Source organism: Mya arenaria, chromosome 1, assembly GCF_026914265.1.
Source record: "Mya arenaria isolate MELC-2E11 chromosome 1, ASM2691426v1".
Taxonomy (NCBI): Eukaryota; Metazoa; Mollusca; class Bivalvia; order Myida; family Myidae; genus Mya; species Mya arenaria.
Genome location: NC_069122.1, coordinates 23,377,901 through 23,400,237, shown reverse-complemented (window position 1 = coordinate 23,400,237; position 22,337 = coordinate 23,377,901). Strand labels below are relative to the sequence as shown.

Genomic DNA, 22,337 nt, shown 5'->3' with positions numbered 1-22,337 from the left:
TCCCTAGAAAATTAAAGACGAACGCGGAAAACTCTGACAACATTAAACGTGAATGGCCATTTTTTAAGAAAATAGTGATATACTATCCTGATAGACGAACGCGGAAAACTCTGACAAAATTAAACGTGAATGGCCATTTTTTAAGAAAATGAAGTTATAAAGTTTCATATTTAAATCGGATAACTAAGAGGAAAATGATATTAACATATATATTTATGATACTCCTTAAGAAAATAAGCTTAACGCAAACGAGGCAAAACTATGCGAAGGCCTTTTCACAAATGAAGAATGTGAAAATGCTCTAACGTCAATGAAATTGAACAAAAGCCCCGGATCCGATGGCTTATCGGTTGAATTCTATAGAAAGTTTTTTGTTTTTTTTTTAATTTAAAAGGACCCTTCATCTGTGATGATTTAAATGAAAGATTTGTTAAACAATAACTCACCCAGAAGTTAGGGATATTTGTCTTCATGATATAAAAAGGTGGACCATACAAATATAGAAAATTGGAGACCTTTAACACTTTCAAATGTAGATGACAAAATTAGAGTAAAGGTTTTATCACGGAGGCTTCAGAGCGGTTTATTCAAAAGTGTAAGTTCGGACCAACAGTTATATTAAAAATCCCTTTATAGGGTACCAAAGTCGTCAAATACAAGATATGAAATATTATGCGGATGATTTTCTTAATCCGAAAGCGCGATCATATTTCTTGATTTTAGGAAGGCATACTGTTTGGGATTTTCTATTTCATACACTTAAGCATTTCGGATTCCAAGATGACTTTATCACTTGGATACAAAACTTGTAAAAAACCCGCTTATTACAATTTTTTAAAAAATGGATGGAAATCAAATCCTATATTCATTGAAGGGGGTATACGCCAGGGATGTTCGATTTCTTCATTACTTTTCATATAAGCTGAAGAATATATGGCCCTTAGAATCAGATCAAGTAACACAGTAAAAGGTAATTAGGTCAAAGTAGACCGTATTATAGTTCCACTCAAAATATCACAGTAAGCACATGATACTACTCATTTGGCAAACTCTGTAAGTGATATTGAAAATGCTTCACAAATTATTGAAGAATATGGTAATATTCCTGGACTAATTAGCTCCACTGGCCGAAGGCCATGGAGCTTATGTCGTCACAGATTGTCCGTCGTGAGTGCGTGCGTGCGTGCGTGCGTGCGTGCGTGCGTGCGTGCGTAAACTTTTACTTTAAACGACATCTCCTCTGAAACTGATAAGCGGATTTTGACAAAACTTCACAGGAATGTTCCTTTGGTGGTCCTTTACCAAAATTGCTCAAATGGTTCCGGTCCATTGCACAATATGGCCGCCAGAGCTAAAAATAGCAAAATCTTTAAACGACATCTCCTCTGAAACGGTTCGGCAGATTTTGATGAAACTTGACAGTAATGTTCCTTGGGTGGTCCTTTATTAAAATTGCTCAAATGGTTCTGGTCCATTGCACAATATGGCCGCCACAGCTAAAATAGCAAAATCTTTAAACGACATCTCCTCTGAAACGGATAGGCAGATTTTGATGAAACTTGACAGAATTGTTCCTTGGGTGGTCCTTAACCAAAATTGCTCAAATGGTTCCGGTCCGCTGCACAACATGGCTGCCAGGGCAAAAATATAGAAAAACCTTTAAAGAACATCTTCTCAGAAACCGATGATCAGATTTTGATGAAACTTAACAGAAATGTTCCTTGGATGGTCCTTTACCAAAATTGCTCAAATGGTTCCGGTCCATTGCACAATATGGCCGCCAGAGCTAAAAATAGCAAAATCTTTAAACGACATCTCCTCTGAAACGGTTCGGCAGATTTTGATGAAACTTGACAGTAATGTTCCTTGGGTGGTCCTTTATTAAAATTGCTCAAATGGTTCTGGTCCATTGCACAATATGGCCGCCACAGCTAAAAATAGCAAAATCTTTAAACGACATCTCCTCTGAAACGGATAGGCAGATTTTGATGAAACTTGACAGAATTGTTCCTTGGGTGGTCCTTAACCAAAATTGCTCAAATGGTTCCGGTCCGCTGCACAACATGGCTGCCAGGGCAAAAAAATAGAAAAACCTTTAAAGAACATCTTCTCAGAAACCGATGATCAGATTTTGATGAAACTTAACAGAAATGTTCCTTGGATGGTCATTAACCAAAATTTGTTAAATGGTTCCAGTCCACTGCACACCATGGCTGCCAGAGCTAAAAAATAAAAAAAAACTTTATACGACTTGTCGTCGAAACCGATGACCTTTTTTCGATAAAACTTGACAGAAATGTTTGTTTGGTGCTCCTTTACTCAAATTGCCCAAATCATTTCGGTCCACTGCACAACATGGCAGCCAGAGCTATAAAGTAAAAAAATTTTTAAATAACTTCTCCTCAAAAATTGATGATTGTATTTCTATGAAACTTGACGAAAATGTTCGTTAGGTGGTCTTTGCTTGAACCTTTTGGCCAGTGGAGCACAGGCACTGATGTGCCTCTTGTTTTAAATAAGACTTTTTTAAAACGGAAGCTATGTGGATAGGAAAAGCCAAAACATTAAACATGGTTATATCAACTGGTCAAATAAAACAGTTAAAAGCCCTTGAGATTTATTTCGGTCACAATCCAAACGAGTTGGGATAATAAAGTAGAAAGAAACGCCGCAATACGATGAGGTTTCAATGATTGACAGCAGAACTTCAGACTTTGATTTGAGAAGTTCCACGTGTTTTTGACATTTAAGTAACAGTGACCTTGACCTTAGGGGCCCAAAATGCAACCCCATTGAAGTCCTCCGTAAACTCATCCTACGTAACATAACATTTGACGTCAAATAGTTCCTCTAAAATCGCCTTTAAACGATTATTTATGTTCAATCTTAATTAAACGTATTGCATACTTATATATTTAATTGTGCTTTATTGTGATGGCATTATATACTTTTCATAAACCATACAATAAAAGAAATAAGAAGTGTCTTACATGGGGGTGTAAGACGGGTTTTCAGCACTGGTCACGTGACCGGAAACACACGTCAGGTATACAAGAAAAACTCTTCCGATATAACAACTTTGGTCGCAATAGGTCAATCATAATTTAAGTAAATCATTACCAACCACATCTTCAATTTTAAGTAAAAGTGACCTTGGCCCTAGGGGGCCAAAACACGATATCATGAAAGGTCTTAATAAACTCTCCTATATATGAAGTTTGGTCAAGATATGTCACCCAAAACTAAAGTTATTCAGTTGCAACGGTTATTCTATTTTAGTAACAGGGACAAGGGCCCCAACGCAATCCAATGAAAGGTCTCCATAAACTCCTCCTAAATACCAATTTCAATCACGATATATCAACCCTTACTAAAGTTATTCGGTTTCAAACGTTTTCCCATTTATAGTAACAGTGACCTTGACCTTGGCCCTCGAGGCCCCAAACGCAATCACATGAAAGATATCCATAAATTCTTTTTCATATATGAAATTTGGTCAATATGTCAACTATAACTCAAGTTATTCAGTTTCAACATTGTTTTTAGTTTCAGTGACCTTGACCCCAGACCCCAGATGCAACCCGATGAAAGGTCTTCATAAACTATATCTTAATACCAAGTTTAGTCAAGTTATGTCAACCCTTTCTCAAGTTATTCAGTTTCCACCATTTTTCTATTATAGTTACAGTGACCTTGACCCTATTGGCCCCAAACGCAAATCCCTGAAAGATATTCTTAAGCTCTTCCTAAATATGAAATTTGGCCAAGGTATGTCAGAACTAACTAAAGGTATTGAGTAATAACCATTTTTCTATTTTAAGTAATTGTGATCTCGATATTGGCCCTAGGGCCCCAAACGAAATCCCATGAAAGATATCCATTGATTCTTCCTATTTCTGAAGTAAAGTCAAGATATGACAACCATAACTTTGACCTCGACCCCCATGGGTGCCAAATGCAATCCCATGAAAGGTTTCCATGAATTCCTTTTAAATACCATGTTTAGTAGGTTTATGTCAACACTCCACAAAGTTAACCAATTTCAACCGTTTTCTATTTCATGCAATAGTGACCATGACCCCAGGCGCAACTTATGCAAGCACAGGAAAGGTCTCCGTAAATTCTAATTAATACCAAGTTAAGTCAAGATATGTCAACCAAAACTCTCTTTTTTCTCAGTTTTTCCTATTTTGAGTAACTGTGATCTTGACCTTGAGCCCAGAGGCCTCAAAAGCAATCTCATGAAAATTATCCATAAACTCTCCCTTAATACCAAATTAAGTCAAGATATGTTAAGCCTAACTGTAGTTTTTCAGTTTCAACCGTTTTTTATATTTTTATTTACAGTGACCTTGACCACAGGGGGCCCAACGAAATTCCATGAAAGGTCTACATAAACTCTTCCTATATACACAGTTTAGTCAAGATATGTCAAACCTAACTAAAGGTAATCCATTTCATAGTCGAGTTTGACGCCGCCCGGCCGATGTAGGTAATTCTAATAACCGGGTTTCACTTTGTGAAAACCTGGTTAAAAACTGATGATATGATAAAATCAAATATTATAATTTCATTAAAGTCATTTTGGTTTGATGTTTGAATGAGTATTTGAATGCATCTTTAATACGATCCATATTTACTCGTTTTTCCGGCGTTAATTTCAGGGGAATAAACCTGTCCGAAACCGATGACCCAGATTCTTTTAACTTTAAGTTCTAGATCCCCGGCCGCGAGTATTTTAAAATGTAATTAACACAGATACATACATGTATTTATTTGGATTCAGTACATGTACGCGTTCATTTTGAAACCTTTCGTAATCTGCATTTATTTTAATTGCGTAATTATGCAAATACACAGCTTATTCGCACTATTTTAACTGAACAACACATTATAAATACTCATTACAGCGCTCCTTGGGCAAGCTACTCATGCAGAACGCAGCTCTGTAGCTATTAGTGCAGATTGGTAATGTCAATTAGGTTGTTGACCGCCGCAATTATAACAACGCTCAGGTTGATACGCCCGTGCGCTTATTAATTTGAAGTAATGTACCGACAATTACAGAAAAAAAGAGATTTTTGTAAGGCATTATCTCCGTAATTGCCACTTTGTCCAAAAACTTGTGTAAAATTATGTTTAAAAAATAAATGTTTTTTTTTATAAAAGTGAAGACAAATGTATCAAACTATAAACTACCGTTATTTGTTCATGATACTGTTGACTGTAACTGTTGATCTTGATATTGATGGGCATCCTTCCACTGAAGTTTCATGGTCCTACATGTATGTCAAGCGGTTTGCGTTATATTATTAACATGACATTGACCTTTAACCTATTGACCTTAAATAAAGGAGGGCTATCTAATGGTCAAGAGCAACCCTCCATTAAAGTAACATTGTCATATGTCAAACCGATCTTGAGTCAGGATGCTGACCAGGTCATGACCTTAACCTTAACAAAAATAGGGGCCATCATTTCTTCAAGGGCAACCTACCACTAAATTTGCATGTTCCTAGATCAAATGGTTTTCGATTATTGTGGGGACAAGACATGGCAATTGAAAAGAGGACATACATATTGTTTTTTCTATAGGTCTTTAGTGATGCGGCTGCAAACCAATGCCACCACATTATGGAATCACACTGCTCAATCATGTTCAAGATCAAGAAAGAAACATTATTTGTTATTTACATTTATTACTCTAGTTGATAGAAATGGTTAAGTAAAAAGATAAAGAAAAAAAATAACAAAAGGTCAAATGTCGCAAAATACGCCGGTTCTACATTTAGCAAACCAGGTGTGGGCATAACTGGTTGAACGTTACCCAATATAAAATGGGCTCTTTAAGTACAGCTTTTTTCCAGCTCATAATTCTGGAGTGATTGAGGTGATATGGTTTGTTACCAAACTTGTCCTTGATATTATACACATCCTGGCAACAATAATTGGACAAAGGCTTCTAAAGTTATTGCTTGGACAATATTAATATTAAATAATTTCTATAATTTAAGGGTTATTTCTTTTGAATGACTTCAGTGATATGGCTGGTTCATGATCATGACCAAGATTTTATTGCCATACACGTTCTGGCCAAATTTGGTGATGAATGCACAAAGGGTTGATCAGGGGTAATTGATCAGAGACAAGATAGATTTAAGGTCATTTCTATAAATAAATCAAACTTGTCTGAGATATTATGCCAATATACATTCTGACCAAATTTGGTGATGATTGGACAAACGCTTCTTATGTAATTGATCTGACAACATACTGGACAACACCCGACCCAACCTTACACCACAGGTGAATAATATCTCTGCTTATCAGCTTTCCTTGCCTATTTTAATAAAACTGTGAAACCAATACAGTTTTGTGGAAATTAGTGGCTGAAGCAACAATGATGTTTTAGAAAGATTTCAACAACTAAAATGTAAAGCTTCAGCTACAACAGTATCGCTGAAAGCGATAGATACTCCCCATAGGCCTATTTTCTATAGAAAGGCAGAAATTGTAATGAAATGTGCTGAAAGAAGGAAAATGGTTGTAGCCCTACTATACACAAGTTAGAAAAATCCATATTATGGAAATATATGGGCAGGTTTGAAAATTAAATTTTAAAGTAAAATTTAAGACATGAAATAAAAATGCCGCAATTGAAATTCCAAAATATCCTTTTAAGAGGAATGTTGCATGACAGCCTGAATATGGATCTTCAAACATTTTATAATGTCATTGCCATCTATCTATATACCAAGTTTCATTTGAATCCCTTTAAAACATTCCAAGATATGGTGCAAACAAGCACCGGTTATGGAAAATTATCAGGTTAAGGGGAGATCACTAAATAAATATATAGGGTATGATTATTATTCTTTGATACTACAGTTTACTGTCATTGCCATCTATTTATATACCAAGTTTCCTTTCAATCCCTAAATTACATTTCATGATATTGTCTGGACAAGCACCCATTATGGTAAAATAGCAGGTTAAGGGGAGATGACTAAAAATAGGAAGGATAAGATTATGATTCTTAAGTACTGCCCCTCCTCTTACTTCCATTTATCTCATGTTCAGTTTATTTTCCAAGATATGGCACAGACAAGAACCCATTTTCCAAGATAATCAGGTAAAGAGGAGATAACTAAAAAGAATATTCAGCGCAGGACTACGGTTGCTCTGCACATCCTCTCATTACCATCTATCTCAGTTTCATTTCAATAGCTTTAGTATTTTCAAAGATATGGCATGGACTAGCACCAACAATGAAAAAAAAAAGGTCAAGGGGAGAAATATTAATAAAAATGCATGATAGGATTATGGTTCTTGATACCAAGTTTAATTTCAATTCCATCAGTAGTTTTCAAGTGATTTTCCTGACAAGGGTGTGACAGATGGACAGTTGGATGAACGTTGGCCCGGATGGAGAGCCCGCCAGCCTGACAGACAAAGCAGCAACTTTATGCCAGGGAGCATATAACGAGCCATCGCCGCAATGATATACTTATGGAGACTATGATTTAATAACAAGAGCCGTCGTAAGACAGTGTGCTCGACCACTGCTTTGACTTAGAATACAATAAAGATGTAATAATACCAAGTTTGGTCTCTCTATGTCAAACCTAACTAAAATTATTCGATACATAAGGTGATATTGATGCTGCCCTCCCACCAGCCCGCCCAAACAATGATGCAAGTCATTCAAATAACTTGATTTCCCATTATGAAAATGTGGTTAAGAATATACAAATATGCCTTTCAAAGGAAATTAAAAAAAATCAAGGGCCATAATTTGTATTTAGGCTTAAAACGGAGTTATGTTTCTTGTTGTAAGATGGTCGTAAATAATTTTGAATTTTATTAGACGCATTTAATGAACGGTATAGAAGTTTTACTTGGCTAAAACTTTAACCTAAGTCAATCAGGGGCCATAACTTGTATTAAGGATATGGAGTTATGTAACCTCATTGGGTGATGGTTCTGAACAATTGTGTGAAGTATTAAGTCAATTGAATGAAGGGTATAAAAGTTATTAAACAATATCCCAACCTGCCCTAAAACTTTAACGTAAGTTCCATAGTCAATCAGGGGCCATAATTTGTATAAAAGATAATATGGAGTTATCTAACCTCATTATGTGATGGCTTTGAACATCTGTGTGAAGTATTAAGTCAATTGAATGAATGGTATTGGAGTTTTAAGTGAAAATTCCAACTTGCCCTAAAACTTTAACCTGCCCTAAAACTTTAACCTAAGTCAATCAGGGGCCATAACTTGTATTTAGGATAATATGGAGTTATGTAACCTCATTGGATGATGGTCCTGAACAATTGTGTGAAGTATTAAGTCAATTGAATGCAGGGTATAGAAGTTATTAAACAATATCCCAACCTGCCCCAAAACTTTAACCTAAGTTCCATAGACAATCAGGGGCCATAATTTGTAAAACAAATAATATGGAGTTATCTAACCTCATTATGTGATGGCTCTGAACATCTGTGTGAAGTAATAGTCAATTGAATGAATGGTATTGGAGTTTTAAGTGAAAATTCCAACTTGCCCTAAAACTTTAACCTGCCCTAAAACTTTAACCTAAGTCAATCAGGGGCCATAACTTGTATTTAGGATAATATGGAGTTATGTAACCTCATTGGATGATGGTCCTGAACAATTGTGAACTTACTAAATAATGCATTTCTAGAAAATATTAATAACTGATAACAAGATTGTAGCCGTGTATTTAATATCTGAAAACGCAAAAATATTAAATGATTGGTTTACTATCTATAAAATATCTCATAAAACTAGTAATTGTCAAATAAGATGTTAGCAGGCTAAATAATTTAATGCAGATAAGATGCAAATATTTAATGATGCTTACTTCTAAATATTATACTGTATAGTGTGAAAGATTTATCATTAAAACAACATTCAATACTCAGTCTAGTAGTAAAGAAACTCATATAGCATTGTATTTGAATTGAGAATTGTTCGTAATAACGCTGAATGGACCTAAGAACAATTTAACCAAAAAACAATGACAAATCATCCTTTACTGTAAAACGATCCAACAAGAATATGTTTATCACATTTCAAACAGAATATAAGTTGCATAAACCTTTTTAAAAGAGGGTAACTGTACACATATCTTTTTACATGGAGTTACGCTACATAACAAGAGCTGTCACAGAGACAGCGCGCTTGACTATTCTGCCACATTTCAGTGTAAGGATTGAAACGTTTTGGCGAAACATGCATGGATCACTGATAGATTAGATTTCAATGCAATACATGATGTGCTGAGATATTAACATAAATGTGGTTACATGCAAAATTTTAACCAGATTTTTAAGTGTAATAATAAAGGGCCATTATTTGCAAAATACAGTTAACTAACTTGGTTATTCAAGAAGGTTGGGTGGTTGAATACCATTGTATAAAGTCTCAATGCAATACATCAAGTAGTTGCTAAGATATTATCCTATGCGTGCTAACATGCAAGACCTTAACCAGAATTTCTAAGTCGCATAATAAAGGGGCAAAAATTATATAATATGAAAGATAGAGTTATCTTACTTGATTAAATAAGAAGGTTAAATGGTTGGGACCCTGTGTGTAAAGTTTCAATGCAATACATGATGTATTTGCTGAGGTATTGACTTAAAAGTGGTTACATGCAAAACCTTAACCAGAATTTTAAAGTCTAATAATAAAGCGCAATTATTTTGCATTAAATGTAAACTAGAGTTATCTAACTTGATTGATTTAGTAGGTTGGATGGTTGAGTACCATTGTATAAAGTCTCAATGCAATACCTCAAGTAGTTGCTGAGATATTAACCTATGTGTGCTTACACGCAAAACCTTAACCAGAATTTCTAAGTCTAATAATAAAGGGCAATTATTTGCATTAAATGCAAACTAGAGTTATCTAACTTGGTTAATTAAGTAGGTTGGATGGTTGAGTACCATTGTATCGAGACTCAATGCAATACCTCAAGTAGTTGCTGAGATATTAACCAATGTGTGCTTGCACACAAAACCTTAACCAAAATTTCTAAGTCAAATAATAAAGGCCTATTATTGGCATTAAATGCAAACTAGAGTTATCTAACTTGGTTAATTAAGTAAGTTGGATGGTTAAGTACCATTGTATAAAGTCTCAATGCAATACCTCAAGTAGTTGCTGAGATATTTACCTATGTGTGCTTGCACGCAAAACCATAACCAAGGGGTGACGCCGACGCTGACGCTTGGGTGAGTAGTATAGCTCTCCTTATTCTTCGAATAGTCGAGCTAAAAATGGGCAGAAACAACTGAATACAGGTGATTGTTTAATACAAGGGGTTAAAATTAGGTGAGAACAAAAGTGAAACTAAAGACTTACAGACAAATAGAAGTATACTGAATACCAGTAAAATCATGAAAATTTACAAAGGGTTGGATTGGTCTAAAATTCATTCATGAGAGAAATGGATATTTTTTCCAAATGCTAATTTTATATGACTTTTCTATCACCACAGTGATAATGTTTGACACAAAACTGCTCCTTGGTCCTTGCTTGAATCAATTGTCATCTCTAGCAGTCACCACCTTTAAATGCACTACTACCATGACATTCATGTATTCATTACTGCAGGTTCTATGCTGTCCTTCGCAAGTAATTTACACATTTCTTCTTTAAAATCCTTAAGTTTGGGTAAAACAACAGCCAAGTAACCATCTGTATTCGGCTTTAAGAAAGAGGATAAGAATAATAAGTTTTATTATATACTGTAAATACGAATTTAAAATTTCAGAAACAACTGTGTCACACTACTGCTGCATCTTACTCTTACAGTATAAGAAACAATACACTTATACACATATATGAAATACAGTATCACACTAACAAAAACGCAAAATTCTTCTCTTAACACAAAAAATAAGTTTTAAATAATATTCTTTTGATTAAGTGTATTTGAAAAATTTACCAGATAAAGAAAACAGAAAAATAATTGCTCCTAATATGAGAAAAAGATTTATATTAAAAAGTCCGAAAAAGAATAAAAAAAAGCGTTTAAACAGAAGCACCGCTATGTTACATTACCTTTTCAGTCAAAACAGACGGTGTGTTCTTTAGTGTACCATTTGTTTCCAGAAGTTGACATTTGAGTCCGCATGGCACCTGGTATTGCGATCCATCGGAGCATTTCACTCGACACAGTGCTGAATCTGCATGAAGATTTTGAGCTCCCTACATGTCAATAAAAGCTATATAGATCTGCACATTTTCAAATTCATTTTTCAAAGCCATTAATCATTGCAAATATTTGACGGGGGGGGGGGGGGGGGGGGGGGCGTGTTTAAAGTCACGTTAGTTAAGGCATATTGACTATTGGACTTGCAGTAAAGATGCTGTTCTAGTCTTGAGATAATTATGTAATTATGGGGATTGTCATAAAAATGTATGTAAATAATTGAAATAAATGTCTGTTCTGTTTTACTTAAAAAATAATGGCTCAAATAAATTTAAATTAAATGTTCACCCAGCAAAAATAATGTCAATATATATTTTGTTCAGAAACACAATACATATCAAGGAATATAAATTTGAGACCTTTATTCACAGTTATGAATCTACAAATTGATACAAAAACATAATTTCTGATTCCCATTCTATTCCATGACTAATGTTCATCAAATGTACAGCATGATTTGTCTAAGGAAGCAATTAGTGAGTAAAAGCAGTTACGTTTTAACCATTACTTAATATTTCAATTTGTATTCACTTCCTTTTCAAAAAAAAATCAAGGGGGCTCAATTGGTAAAATATGGTCTCATAAAATTGATTCTTCAAGAACAAACACAATTCAGGTTTCATTTACTTCCATCAAACATTGTTTCAAATACTGATGAAAATAAATCATTTCTTGAGTAGTCTTTATGTCAAGAGTTAAGCAACATGGGAATAGTGGGCCACAGAGTCATGGTTCTTGGAATGTGCATGAGTCAAACATGTATAACTAATTAACAATATATCAAAATTTAATTGTCCATTCATGTTTTTTAATAAACAGTTTTTAAATGAACACCTTTTTCTTATAAAGGGAAGCTATTTGGTAACAAATGGTCACATGGTTAACGTTCCTATCTTATATAAAACTTAATACTAAGAGGCTGAAAGCTCATAGAATCATTCATGATTGCGCTTGCAAGGTAAAAACCAGTACTGATGTCCATTAGAGAAGCCATGAGAGATCTGCTGGTCACAGTGGTGTGGAGCGAACTCACAACCTGTTTTGTGAAAGGTGGACTTCTGTATAACTGGAACCCACAACCTGTTTGTGAAAGGTGGACGCCTGTATACCTGGTCACAGTGGTGTGGAGCGAACCCACAACCTGTTTTGTGGAAGGTGGACTCCTGAATATCTGGTCACAGTGGTGTGGAGCGAACCCATAACCTCTTTTGTGAAAGGTGGAGGCCTGTATACCTGGTCACAGTGGTGTAGAGCGAACCCATAGCCTGTTTTGTGAAAGGTGGACGCCTGTATATCTGGTCACAGTGGTGTGGAGCGAACCCATAGCCTGTTCTGTGAAAGGTGGAGGCCTGTATACCTGGTCACAGTGGTGTAGATCGAACCCATAGCCTGTTCTGTGAAAGGTGGACGTCTGTATACCTGGTCACAGTGGTGTGGAGCAAACCCATAGCCTGTTCTGTGAAAGGTGGATGCCTGTATACCTGGTCACAGTGGTGTGGAGTGAACCCATAGCCTGTTTTGTGAAAGGTGGACGCCTGTATACCTGGTCACAGTGGTGTGGAGCAAACCCATAGCCTGTTTCACAGTGGTGTGGAGCAAACCCATAGCCTGTTTTGTGAAAGGTGGACGCCTGTATACCTGGTCACAGTGGTGTAGAGCGAACCACAACCTCTTTCGTGAAAGGTGGATGCCTGTAAACCTGGTCACAGTGTTGTGGAGCGAACCCACAACCTGTTTTGAGAAAGATGGTCACAGTGGTGTAGAGCGAACCCATGGCCTGTTTTGTGAAAGGTGGAGGCCTGTATACCTGGTCACAGTGGTGTTCAGCTCACCCACAACCTCTTTCGTGAAAAGTGGATGCCTGTAAACCTGGTCACTGTGTTGTGGAGCGAACCCACAACCTCTTTTTGTGAAAGGTGGACACCTGTATACCTGGTCACAGTGGTGAGGAGCAAACCCACTCTCTTTTTTGAAAGGTGAAAGCCGCTATACCTGGAACCCACAACCTGTTTTGTGAAAAATGGACTATGTATAAATGGTCACAATGGTGAGAAGTGAACCCAGTCTCTTTTGTGAAAGGTGAAAGCCTGTATACCTGGAACCCACAACCTGTTAGGTGAAAAGTTGACACCTGTTTCTTGTCAGAGTGGTAAGCAGCAGACCAATCACCTGTTGGGTGACAGGGGATACCGGTTTCTTGTAAGAGTTGTATAAGCAGCGAACCAATCACCTGTTAGTTGACAGAGGACACCTGTTTCTTGTCAGTGTGGTAAGCAGCTAACCAATCACCTGTTGGGTGACAGGGGATACCTGTTTCTTGTAAGAGTGGTAAGCAGCAAACCAATCACATGTTGGGTGACAGAGGACACCTGTTTCTTGTCAGTGTGGTAAGCAGCTAACCAATCACATGTTGGGTGACAGAGGACACCTGTTTCTTGTCAGTGTGGTAAGCAGCAGACCAATCACTTGTTGGGTGACAGGGGATACCTGTTTCTTGTCAGAGTGATGAGCAGCAAACCAATCACCTGTTGGGTGACAGGGAATACCTGTTTCTTGTCAGAGTGATGAACAGTGAACCAATCACCTGTTGGGTGACAGGGGATACCTGTTCTTGTCAGAGTGATGAACAGCGAACCAATCACCTGTTGGGTGACAGGGGATACCTGTTCTTGTCAGAGTGATGAACAGCGAACCAATCACCTGTTGGGTGACATGGAATACCTGTTTCTTGTCAGAGTGGTAAGCAGTGAACCAATCACCTGTTTGGTGACATGGAATACCTGTTCCTTGTCAGAGTGATGAGCAGTGAACCAATCACCTGTTGAGTGACAGGGGATACCTGTTCTTGTCAGAGTGATGAACAGCGAACCAATCACCTGTTGGGTGACAGGGGATACCTGTTCCTTGTCAGAGTGATGAACAGTGAACCAATCACCTGTTGGGTGACAGGGGATACCTGTTCCTTGTCAGAGTGGTAAGCAGCAAACTAATCACATGTTGGGTGACAGGGGATACCTGTTCTTGTCAGAGTCATAATACAAGGGACCAACATTTTACCTCGTTACGACGATGCTGAAGATGGCAGGTCGACTTAACTGGAACATGAGGCATTGTTTGGTCCAAATTGATGTATCAAGCTCATTTTTGATCAAATTCTGACAAAACAACAGTTTTGAACAAATATCTTTTCACAAATAGCGATATAAACACTGGTCTGGATATACCTCAACATAGGTAAGCCTAAGTTTATCACCTTATATTTTGTTTTTATTTGCAGCATAATCCGAGATTGTAATGCACTTGTCAATTGTAACCACTGCCCTGCCCACCCCTCGCCCTTGTTCCAGGGGTATACTGGGGACAGCAGAGGCAATGGGCTGTGTTTTTACCTTTCACGTGGCCCCGCAGTGCCTAGTGAATGTGGTTTTGTCCTCATATTGAAAATAGTCCGGAATGGGCCTCACATAGGTATTCGGGGTTGTGGGGCCATTTGGCAGGGATTTTACCAGCAGTGTGTCCCTGCAGGTCGGTTATTTTACCTGGGTTTTGAGAGACCGGGAGTCAAAGCCCGTGCTATTCCAGACTGGTGGGGGGATATACAATTGGCTGGTGCATAAAAACATCTAAATAACCAAAAAAAGTACTCTGAAAAATACCCTTGTTCTTTTTGTTTTAATAAGCACATGTCATTGCATTTCCTGTGATAATAAAAACAAAATTTAATCTATGTTATAAGGAGTCTGATGTTTGATGATGCCTGTGTAATTGATCATTTCTTACAAATCCAAAATCAATCCTAAGTGATGTCTAAATACAGTTGCATATGATGTTAAACTGATTCAGGTAGATTTATATAAGTCGTTTCAAACTTTTTACTAAAAGCAGGGTTATTTATTATTATGAATGATCGTCATATTAAAGTACATTTTAATTATATAAGAAATTAGATTTATCCATATAATGTTTGTACTAAACACGGATGAATAAATAGTATGTATTCCGACATTTTCCCAATGTCCATTAGAGGTTCAGTTCATGATGGCATTAAAATGGGTTTAAGGGCAATTATTTTGAACAATCTTTCTTATTAATATTGAATATAAGGAAAAATATATTTTTCGCTCTTCGCTTGCTTTGGTTTTTATGAAAACTGACAAAATTTTATTTTTATTTTTTATTCCCTCGCTCTGACGATCACTCCAATTTTTTTTGGCAAAAATCCGAGGAACTAAACATTAATTTGGTGTGGCCTTAAAAAAATAAAAGACATTAACAGAAAAGTGCAAACCTATTCCTATTACACAAATATCTGGTCATTGACAAGTTGAGATTACAATAATTGAGAAATATAAATTTCATTGTTGGACTTTAACCAGAACACTCCTGAATCATGCACCAAAGAGATTTTATCAAAAACCATCTACAGCCAGATGTTCATCATCATTAGATTTGGAAACAGGTAAGTAGGAGATCTGGTTTTCTTTACATTATTAAACAATAGGAATTGATAATAAATTTCTGTTGCCTATTAGTTGTAATGTTCTGGTTTCAAATTGAGCAATGTGGTTATCATCAGCATTTCATTCAGGGATTGTTTTCTATTCACAATGAAAAACGAGGGTCATTCAAAAATATGTAGACACTGAACATAAAAGAAATTATTAAAGGAAATATATATATTTATACCTTTGTCAAAATGATTTCTCTAAATGTGCAAGTGCAAAATTGTACATTGATTTTGCTTGGTGTAATAACTTTTAATTAAAAATAGGCAAGGTACAGCATATTAGACGGTGCAACCAAGCGGCGTCAAAAATGTTGTTATCATGTGTGAAAAAAGACCATTCAGTTTTGAAATTAGAATAATCATCATTCATCAGCCTCCAAATCAATATGGCTATTTACTATATTCTTAAAAAGATTTGGACTACAGAGTATCAGACATCACAACAATAAAACAATGGCAAAGCTACATTCATCATGAAGTTCCATTTCTTCTTAATAGCATATTCTGAGATAACTTATTTCATGTTTTTAAATTCCTGATGTAAACAAAGCAGGAAATGTATACGACAACTTCAAACTTTAACATTAAACAAGTTTAAACAAGTTTAGAGCACTTTTCAACCTAAAACATTATGAAATTTCTATTTATATATCACTTACTTCAGTTATAAAAGCTTAAACCTATTATGCTTATATTTTCATTTCACAAATAAATGCCATGCACTAGGTCTTCTTTTATCTTGTTATTTCTCTAAAAGAATACCTTAGTTTATAGTTTACCAAATATTATGAGAAGACCTCTAAAACTTAATTAGTTATCAGGAAAGTCTATGTATTTTTGAATGACCCTTGTACCTTTTGCACTACAAGCACAGTATCAGTAAACAAGTTACTGCATGTAATTCAAGGCATTATGCATCCTGTAATAAGATCTGCATTCTCTACATCCGTGATACTTGCAAAAATTCTGCCAGTATATTTCGAACAACTCGGGCACAGCATAACCTTGACAAATGTTACGTAAAATTTGCATGTACTTCTAATCTTTGCAACATATCAAACTATTTGCAACATAAAGTTACACTGAGCTTAAGTTAAATTAAATAAACAAGAGGCCCATGAGGGCATATGCTCTACTGGTTAGCTGAAAACTTTGCCCGTTCAACATCTGAGGACAGAAAATGTTGTCAATAGATTAGTTGCATGAACTATTTTGATATGTGCCAAGTGAAGGTCATCAGAGGAAAAAATAAATAACCTTAAAACTGTATTCATGGTCAAAATTTCACTGCTGTAGCTTCAAAATTAAGAAAGTAGGTCAAAAGGTCGCAGTCATGGTCATCCTAGGACAACATTGATACTCACTTGCAAAACTGTACACATGGTCCAAATTTTATTGCTGTAGCTTCAAAAAAAAGAAAGTAGGTCAAGAGGTCACAACCAAGTTCATCAAAGTACAAAATAAATATTTGATTACAAAACAGAACACATGGTCCAAATTTCATTGCTGAAGCATCAATTATAAGTAGGTCAAAATGTCACAGTCAAGGTCATCTGAAGACAACATTGATGCTCGTTTGCAAAACTGTACACATGGTGCAAATTTCATTGCTGTAGCTTCAAAAATAAGTAAGTCAAAAGGTCAGTCAAGGTCATCCGAGGACAAGATTGATGCTTGTTTGCAAAACTGTACACATGGTCCAAATTTCATTGCTGTAGCTTTAAAAAAAAAAAAAATAGTCAATAGGGGTGGGGCCAGCTTTGGCCCCAGGGGCATAATTTCAACTGTTTTGGTAGAGGGTCATCATATGATGCTCCACAACAAATATCAAAGGTATGAGCCTTTTGGTTTAAAACAAGAAGATTTTGAAAGTTTTTCATATATAAGTCTCTAGGAAACTTGTGACCCCCAGGCAGGGCCAGTTTTGACCACAGGGGTATAATTTGAACAATCATGGGGTGGACCACTAAATGATGCCTTATTCAAAATAGCAAGGGTCTGTCTAGCGGTTTCAGACAAAAAGATTTTCAAACATTTACCAATTTAAGTATACCAAACCTGTGAACCCTGGGGCGTGGCCAGTAATGACCCCAGGGGCATAATTTGAACAATCATTCACAAGCAATTGTGTTCAGATCGATACACAAACCACAGGCACTTCTGGTCTTTGGCCAATAGAGCTATAAAAGGCCTTTGGGCAATAGATCTAAAAATCAACCAACCCCTTTCAACTGTAACTTTGATCACTTCCTACAAGGGCAAGGGAGAGTACAACATAAAACCAACTGCACAACCAAAAAGTAAGTTTTCTCCCACTTCAGATAAGTAGATCCAAAATTTTAACCATGCTAAAAAAAATTATCTTGCCCACAGGCAAACATAAAACAATTACCCGTATGGAACTCCTTTTTAATGGTCATCACATTGTAATTACCTCCCTTGTTGGAGACAGTCGCCTGTAACATCATAGAAACCTTGTCTTGTGGCAATATTTAGAATGCTTATTAATTATTTCTCGCTTCAAATGACACCATAAAAATGTTTTCAAGTACATTTCCTAAGAACTATTTAAAGATCGATTTAACTATTAACATAATCTGAATCGCAGCGCACATATCCATGACACCCACAAATTATCACATATCCATACACATTTATTTTCACTATGCACAAAAGAGTTCCAGCAAAAAATACATTTTTACTTAATTCTGTTTAACTGAGATGGGAGAAGAAACATCTACCATAGCCACTCGTGCATGATAGGTTCATCCAAACCCTCGCGCAGGGTGTTTTGCGAAAACTCAGTAAACCTCATTTCCGCAAAACACCCTATGCTCGTGTCGGGATGAACCTATCTTACACTCTCCGCCATGGAAGAAACTTATAGTCTCTCTTTAATCCTAGACTTAAATGAGGGCCTACAAGCCCAACCCTCGGGTCGGGATGAACCTATCTTACACTCTTGGGCATGGAGGATACTTATAGTCTCTCTTTAATCCTAGACTTGGCAAAAAATAGCAATTTTTAATAGCTCCAACGGCCATAATCTAGTCATGCATGGGCGGTTCTGGCTGGTTTTCAAAAGAAACCAAGCTCTGATGGATATCTAACTACTGTACTGTAAGTTTCATCGAGATACAATCAAAACTGAAACTGTATCATGTTCACAATCAATTGTTTACAGACGCACATACAACATACACATTACCATTGCATAAGACTTCAAAAGCCAATATAAAACCATGATGGCTCTAAAACGCTCACCTAAGCAAAGGGCCACAACTCTGTGATAAAGCATTAATAAAAATGTTGCAATTTAAAAATATCTTTACTGATGACGATGTCTTGTTCTATATTTGTAAAGGGTCATGCAAGGAAGCTACCTGTAAAGTTTCATTGAATTTGGCCTGGAAGTTTCAGAGATTTTTTTTTAAGCAAAACAGTAAGTCTGCCATTTTGTTGTTGTTGTTGTTTATCAATCTCAATGCCTTGTTATATTTTTGTAGAAGGTTACCCAAGGAAGCTTCCTGCAAAGTTTCATTCAATTTGGACTGGTAGTTTTAGAGGAGATGTTTTCTTTAAAGCAAAAGAGGAAGTTGGCCATTTTCAGGCCTTCCAGCAGCCACTAACAAAAAAGTAGGAAAAAAGTAGGAGGTTTCCTGACAGAAAAGAAGGAAATAGTAGGAATATTTTTTACAAAAAAGTAGGAAAAGTAGGAATATTTTTGGTTAAATATGTAATTATTAATAGCTATTAAGGTGGAACACGACTATGATTTTTTTTTTCGAGTTACTGTCTGAAAATTGGTATACGAATAGAAGAGCATATTCCCAATTGGGGACTGTTTTTACATTTTCAATATTCGGAACAGTTTTGAAACTATGACTCCTCAAAATATACCACTGATGTCAATTTCGAGACGTCTCTCATATTTTTACGTTCCAGCTACAATAACCGATAGTTTCACCAATTCTTCGTTTACCGCTAAGAAATTTAAACCTCAAGTGTGTCTTGTGAAAACGTTCACGCACATATATTTTTTGTTCTCTTGTTTTACGTTATTTATTTAAAATTCGCCTTTAACGTCATTTTTCGCAGGAAAAACGGCGTCGTGTTTCACTGAAAAAAGTGCGCCTTTCATTAATTCTTGAAAAAACTGCTCGTTTAATTTTTGATTTTTTTGAATACATGTATTCAATGTTTGATTACAAATCGCCTGATATCAAAAAAAGGGTACCTCACCGAGTTCGTTTTTGCGCAGTATCAAATAATCTAACCTCTATACCTGTTCTTTTTCATTACGTATTGTTATAAAACGTTTAGCATGACGTAAATCGAACTATTATTTACGCTTATAAGAGCTTAGGTTTGAACAAACAACTGATCAATAACATATAACAGTTGTTGTTAATTTTAGTAAAATTGATAATTCAACATTGTTTCCATCTGTTGAATTCCGAATAGTTAACATTATTAAATAATTAAAGCACTGATTATAAATGAACTTTGGTTAAAGTGACATGCTTATCCAAAATCCATGCATAAACATGTATAACAAGATCAATTTTGTCTAATAAAACTTTAACTTCTTACTCAATTATACATTTATGGAAAATATTAATTACTGGTTACAAGATTTTACCCGCGTGTTTAATAACAGAATGCACAAAAACATAAAATTATTGGTGAATGCTTAAATATTTACTGTGGTCTACTCTAATCTCATAATGTAAAAATACCATGTTTTATGCTCATTTCTTTCAAATCAACTCGTTTTTTCTCATAAGAACCTTTGTTTTCGACAAGATTTCTGCATCCAAGCGTCAGATCACATACGACCTTACTATCATGGAAGTCTAATATACTTATCTTATTTGCATGTAGATTGTAAGCTTTTTATTTATACTTATATATAGCCATATCCTACCTATATAAATATTTTGACAACAATATGCTATAATTTTAAACTGTAATATTATTGTATATAATATTATTTATGTTCTATGTCTATCAATGTTTGGATATATTATGAATATGTCCAGCCATGGGGACAATTCAGATATTGAGTTGAGTTGAGATGGGAGAGTAAGTGTGCATCTTTAAATAGTTACTATAAGCTCATTTTGTTAAGGGTTGTTATAGCTTACATACAAACACACGCACAAAACGTACACATACAAGTCACATACGCACGCGTAAAAACGCACCCCACACACCATCCCACACTCAAGCACGCGTGCACACGCATGCATATATACACACGCGTTCGCACCCTCGCACGCACGCATTTTTTTTGGTGAATTCTACTATTAAATAAACAGTAACAATCTTGTAATCAGTGTATAATATTTTGAATGAGTTTATTATTTAGTAAGAAGTAAGGGTTTATCAGTCAAAATAAATGTTTTTTATACATGTTGAATATTGATTTGAATAAGAGTTTCACTTTAAAATTTTAGTGTGTTTTGAATTAACACCGATTGACCCCGTTATGTATTGACCACATGAGTCATTTTTTTTCTGTTCAAAGAATGACCGATCATTTTTTAACGTCAAGGACTGACCATCCCCCACCCCTCCCCAAACCGTTGCGTAACAAATGACCCTCGTTGAAAATGTTCAAGAGTTATATTCACTACCAAACTCAATAATAAGTCAATAATATGGTTACCAATATTAGTGGAATTTATTAATTGTATATGTTTTTATTCAACGATAACCGATTGACTACATCAAACTTAGATTCAAAACACTGAACTCTATAGTCGGGTATTTTATAGATCTGTATACTATTACATTTTTCTCCGATAGTGACATGCAGAAGAAATATTGGATAAGTTTAAGGGGGAGGGAGGGGGGCTTAGTTTAGAGCCTTATAACTGCAGATCTCTACTGATACTTATTAAAGAAATTGGTAACTAAAAAAGTAGTAGAACCATTTATTGTGTTATTACTGTAGATGTATAATATAAAAAACAAAACACTAATCAGCATAGTCACAGCTCACAGCATAGTGACTGGAATGATTATTGACGTGTATTATTAAAATATTATAATTCGGCAAATGAGATTGCTTAATAATTAAGAAAGCCTCTCATTAAAATAGTCGCCAGATTTAAGTCATTGATTTATAAAGCTGGTTATTCAGCCCCCGTCTTGTGTGGAATTAGATATTTTGTACAACAACAATAACAAATATCCCTAACATAAAACTTATCAGACACTCTAAGATTTCTAATCTTTCCATTTAATAAACAAAGGCAATTCGATTAACGTCATGCTAAACGTTTAAATACACTACGTATTGAAAAAGAAACAGGTATAGGGGTTAGATTATTTGATACTGCGCAAAAACGAAGTCGGTGAGGTATAAAATGATGTTATAGACAAATTTAGAAATAATGACGTTCAACAAGAGAAAGAAAAATATATGAGCGTGAACGTTTTCACAAGACATACTTGACGTTGAAATTTCATAGCGGTAAACGAAGAATTGATGAAAATATGGGTTATTGTGGCTGGAACACAAAAATATGACAGACGTCTCAAAATTGACGTCAGTGGCATATTTTGAAAACTCGTAGATTC

At 35.7% G+C, this 22,337-nt stretch overlaps 1 protein-coding gene across 1 annotated transcript in view; it reads right to left on the bottom strand.

Annotated features, from left to right (window-relative positions):
- Window positions 1-5,685: 5,685 nt before the first annotated feature.
- The window catches only part of LOC128234500 (protein Abitram-like), a 36,391-nt gene continuing 19,739 nt past the window's right edge, over window positions 5,686-22,337 (bottom strand). The window contains exons 4-5 of the mRNA XM_052948761.1: window positions 11,092-11,238; window positions 5,686-10,735 (exon numbers count right to left, since the gene is read on the bottom strand). Coding sequence (XP_052804721.1) covers window positions 10,622-10,735; window positions 11,092-11,238 — 261 coding nt within the window. The 3' untranslated portion in view covers window positions 5,686-10,621. The remainder of the gene's footprint in view (window positions 10,736-11,091; window positions 11,239-22,337) is intronic.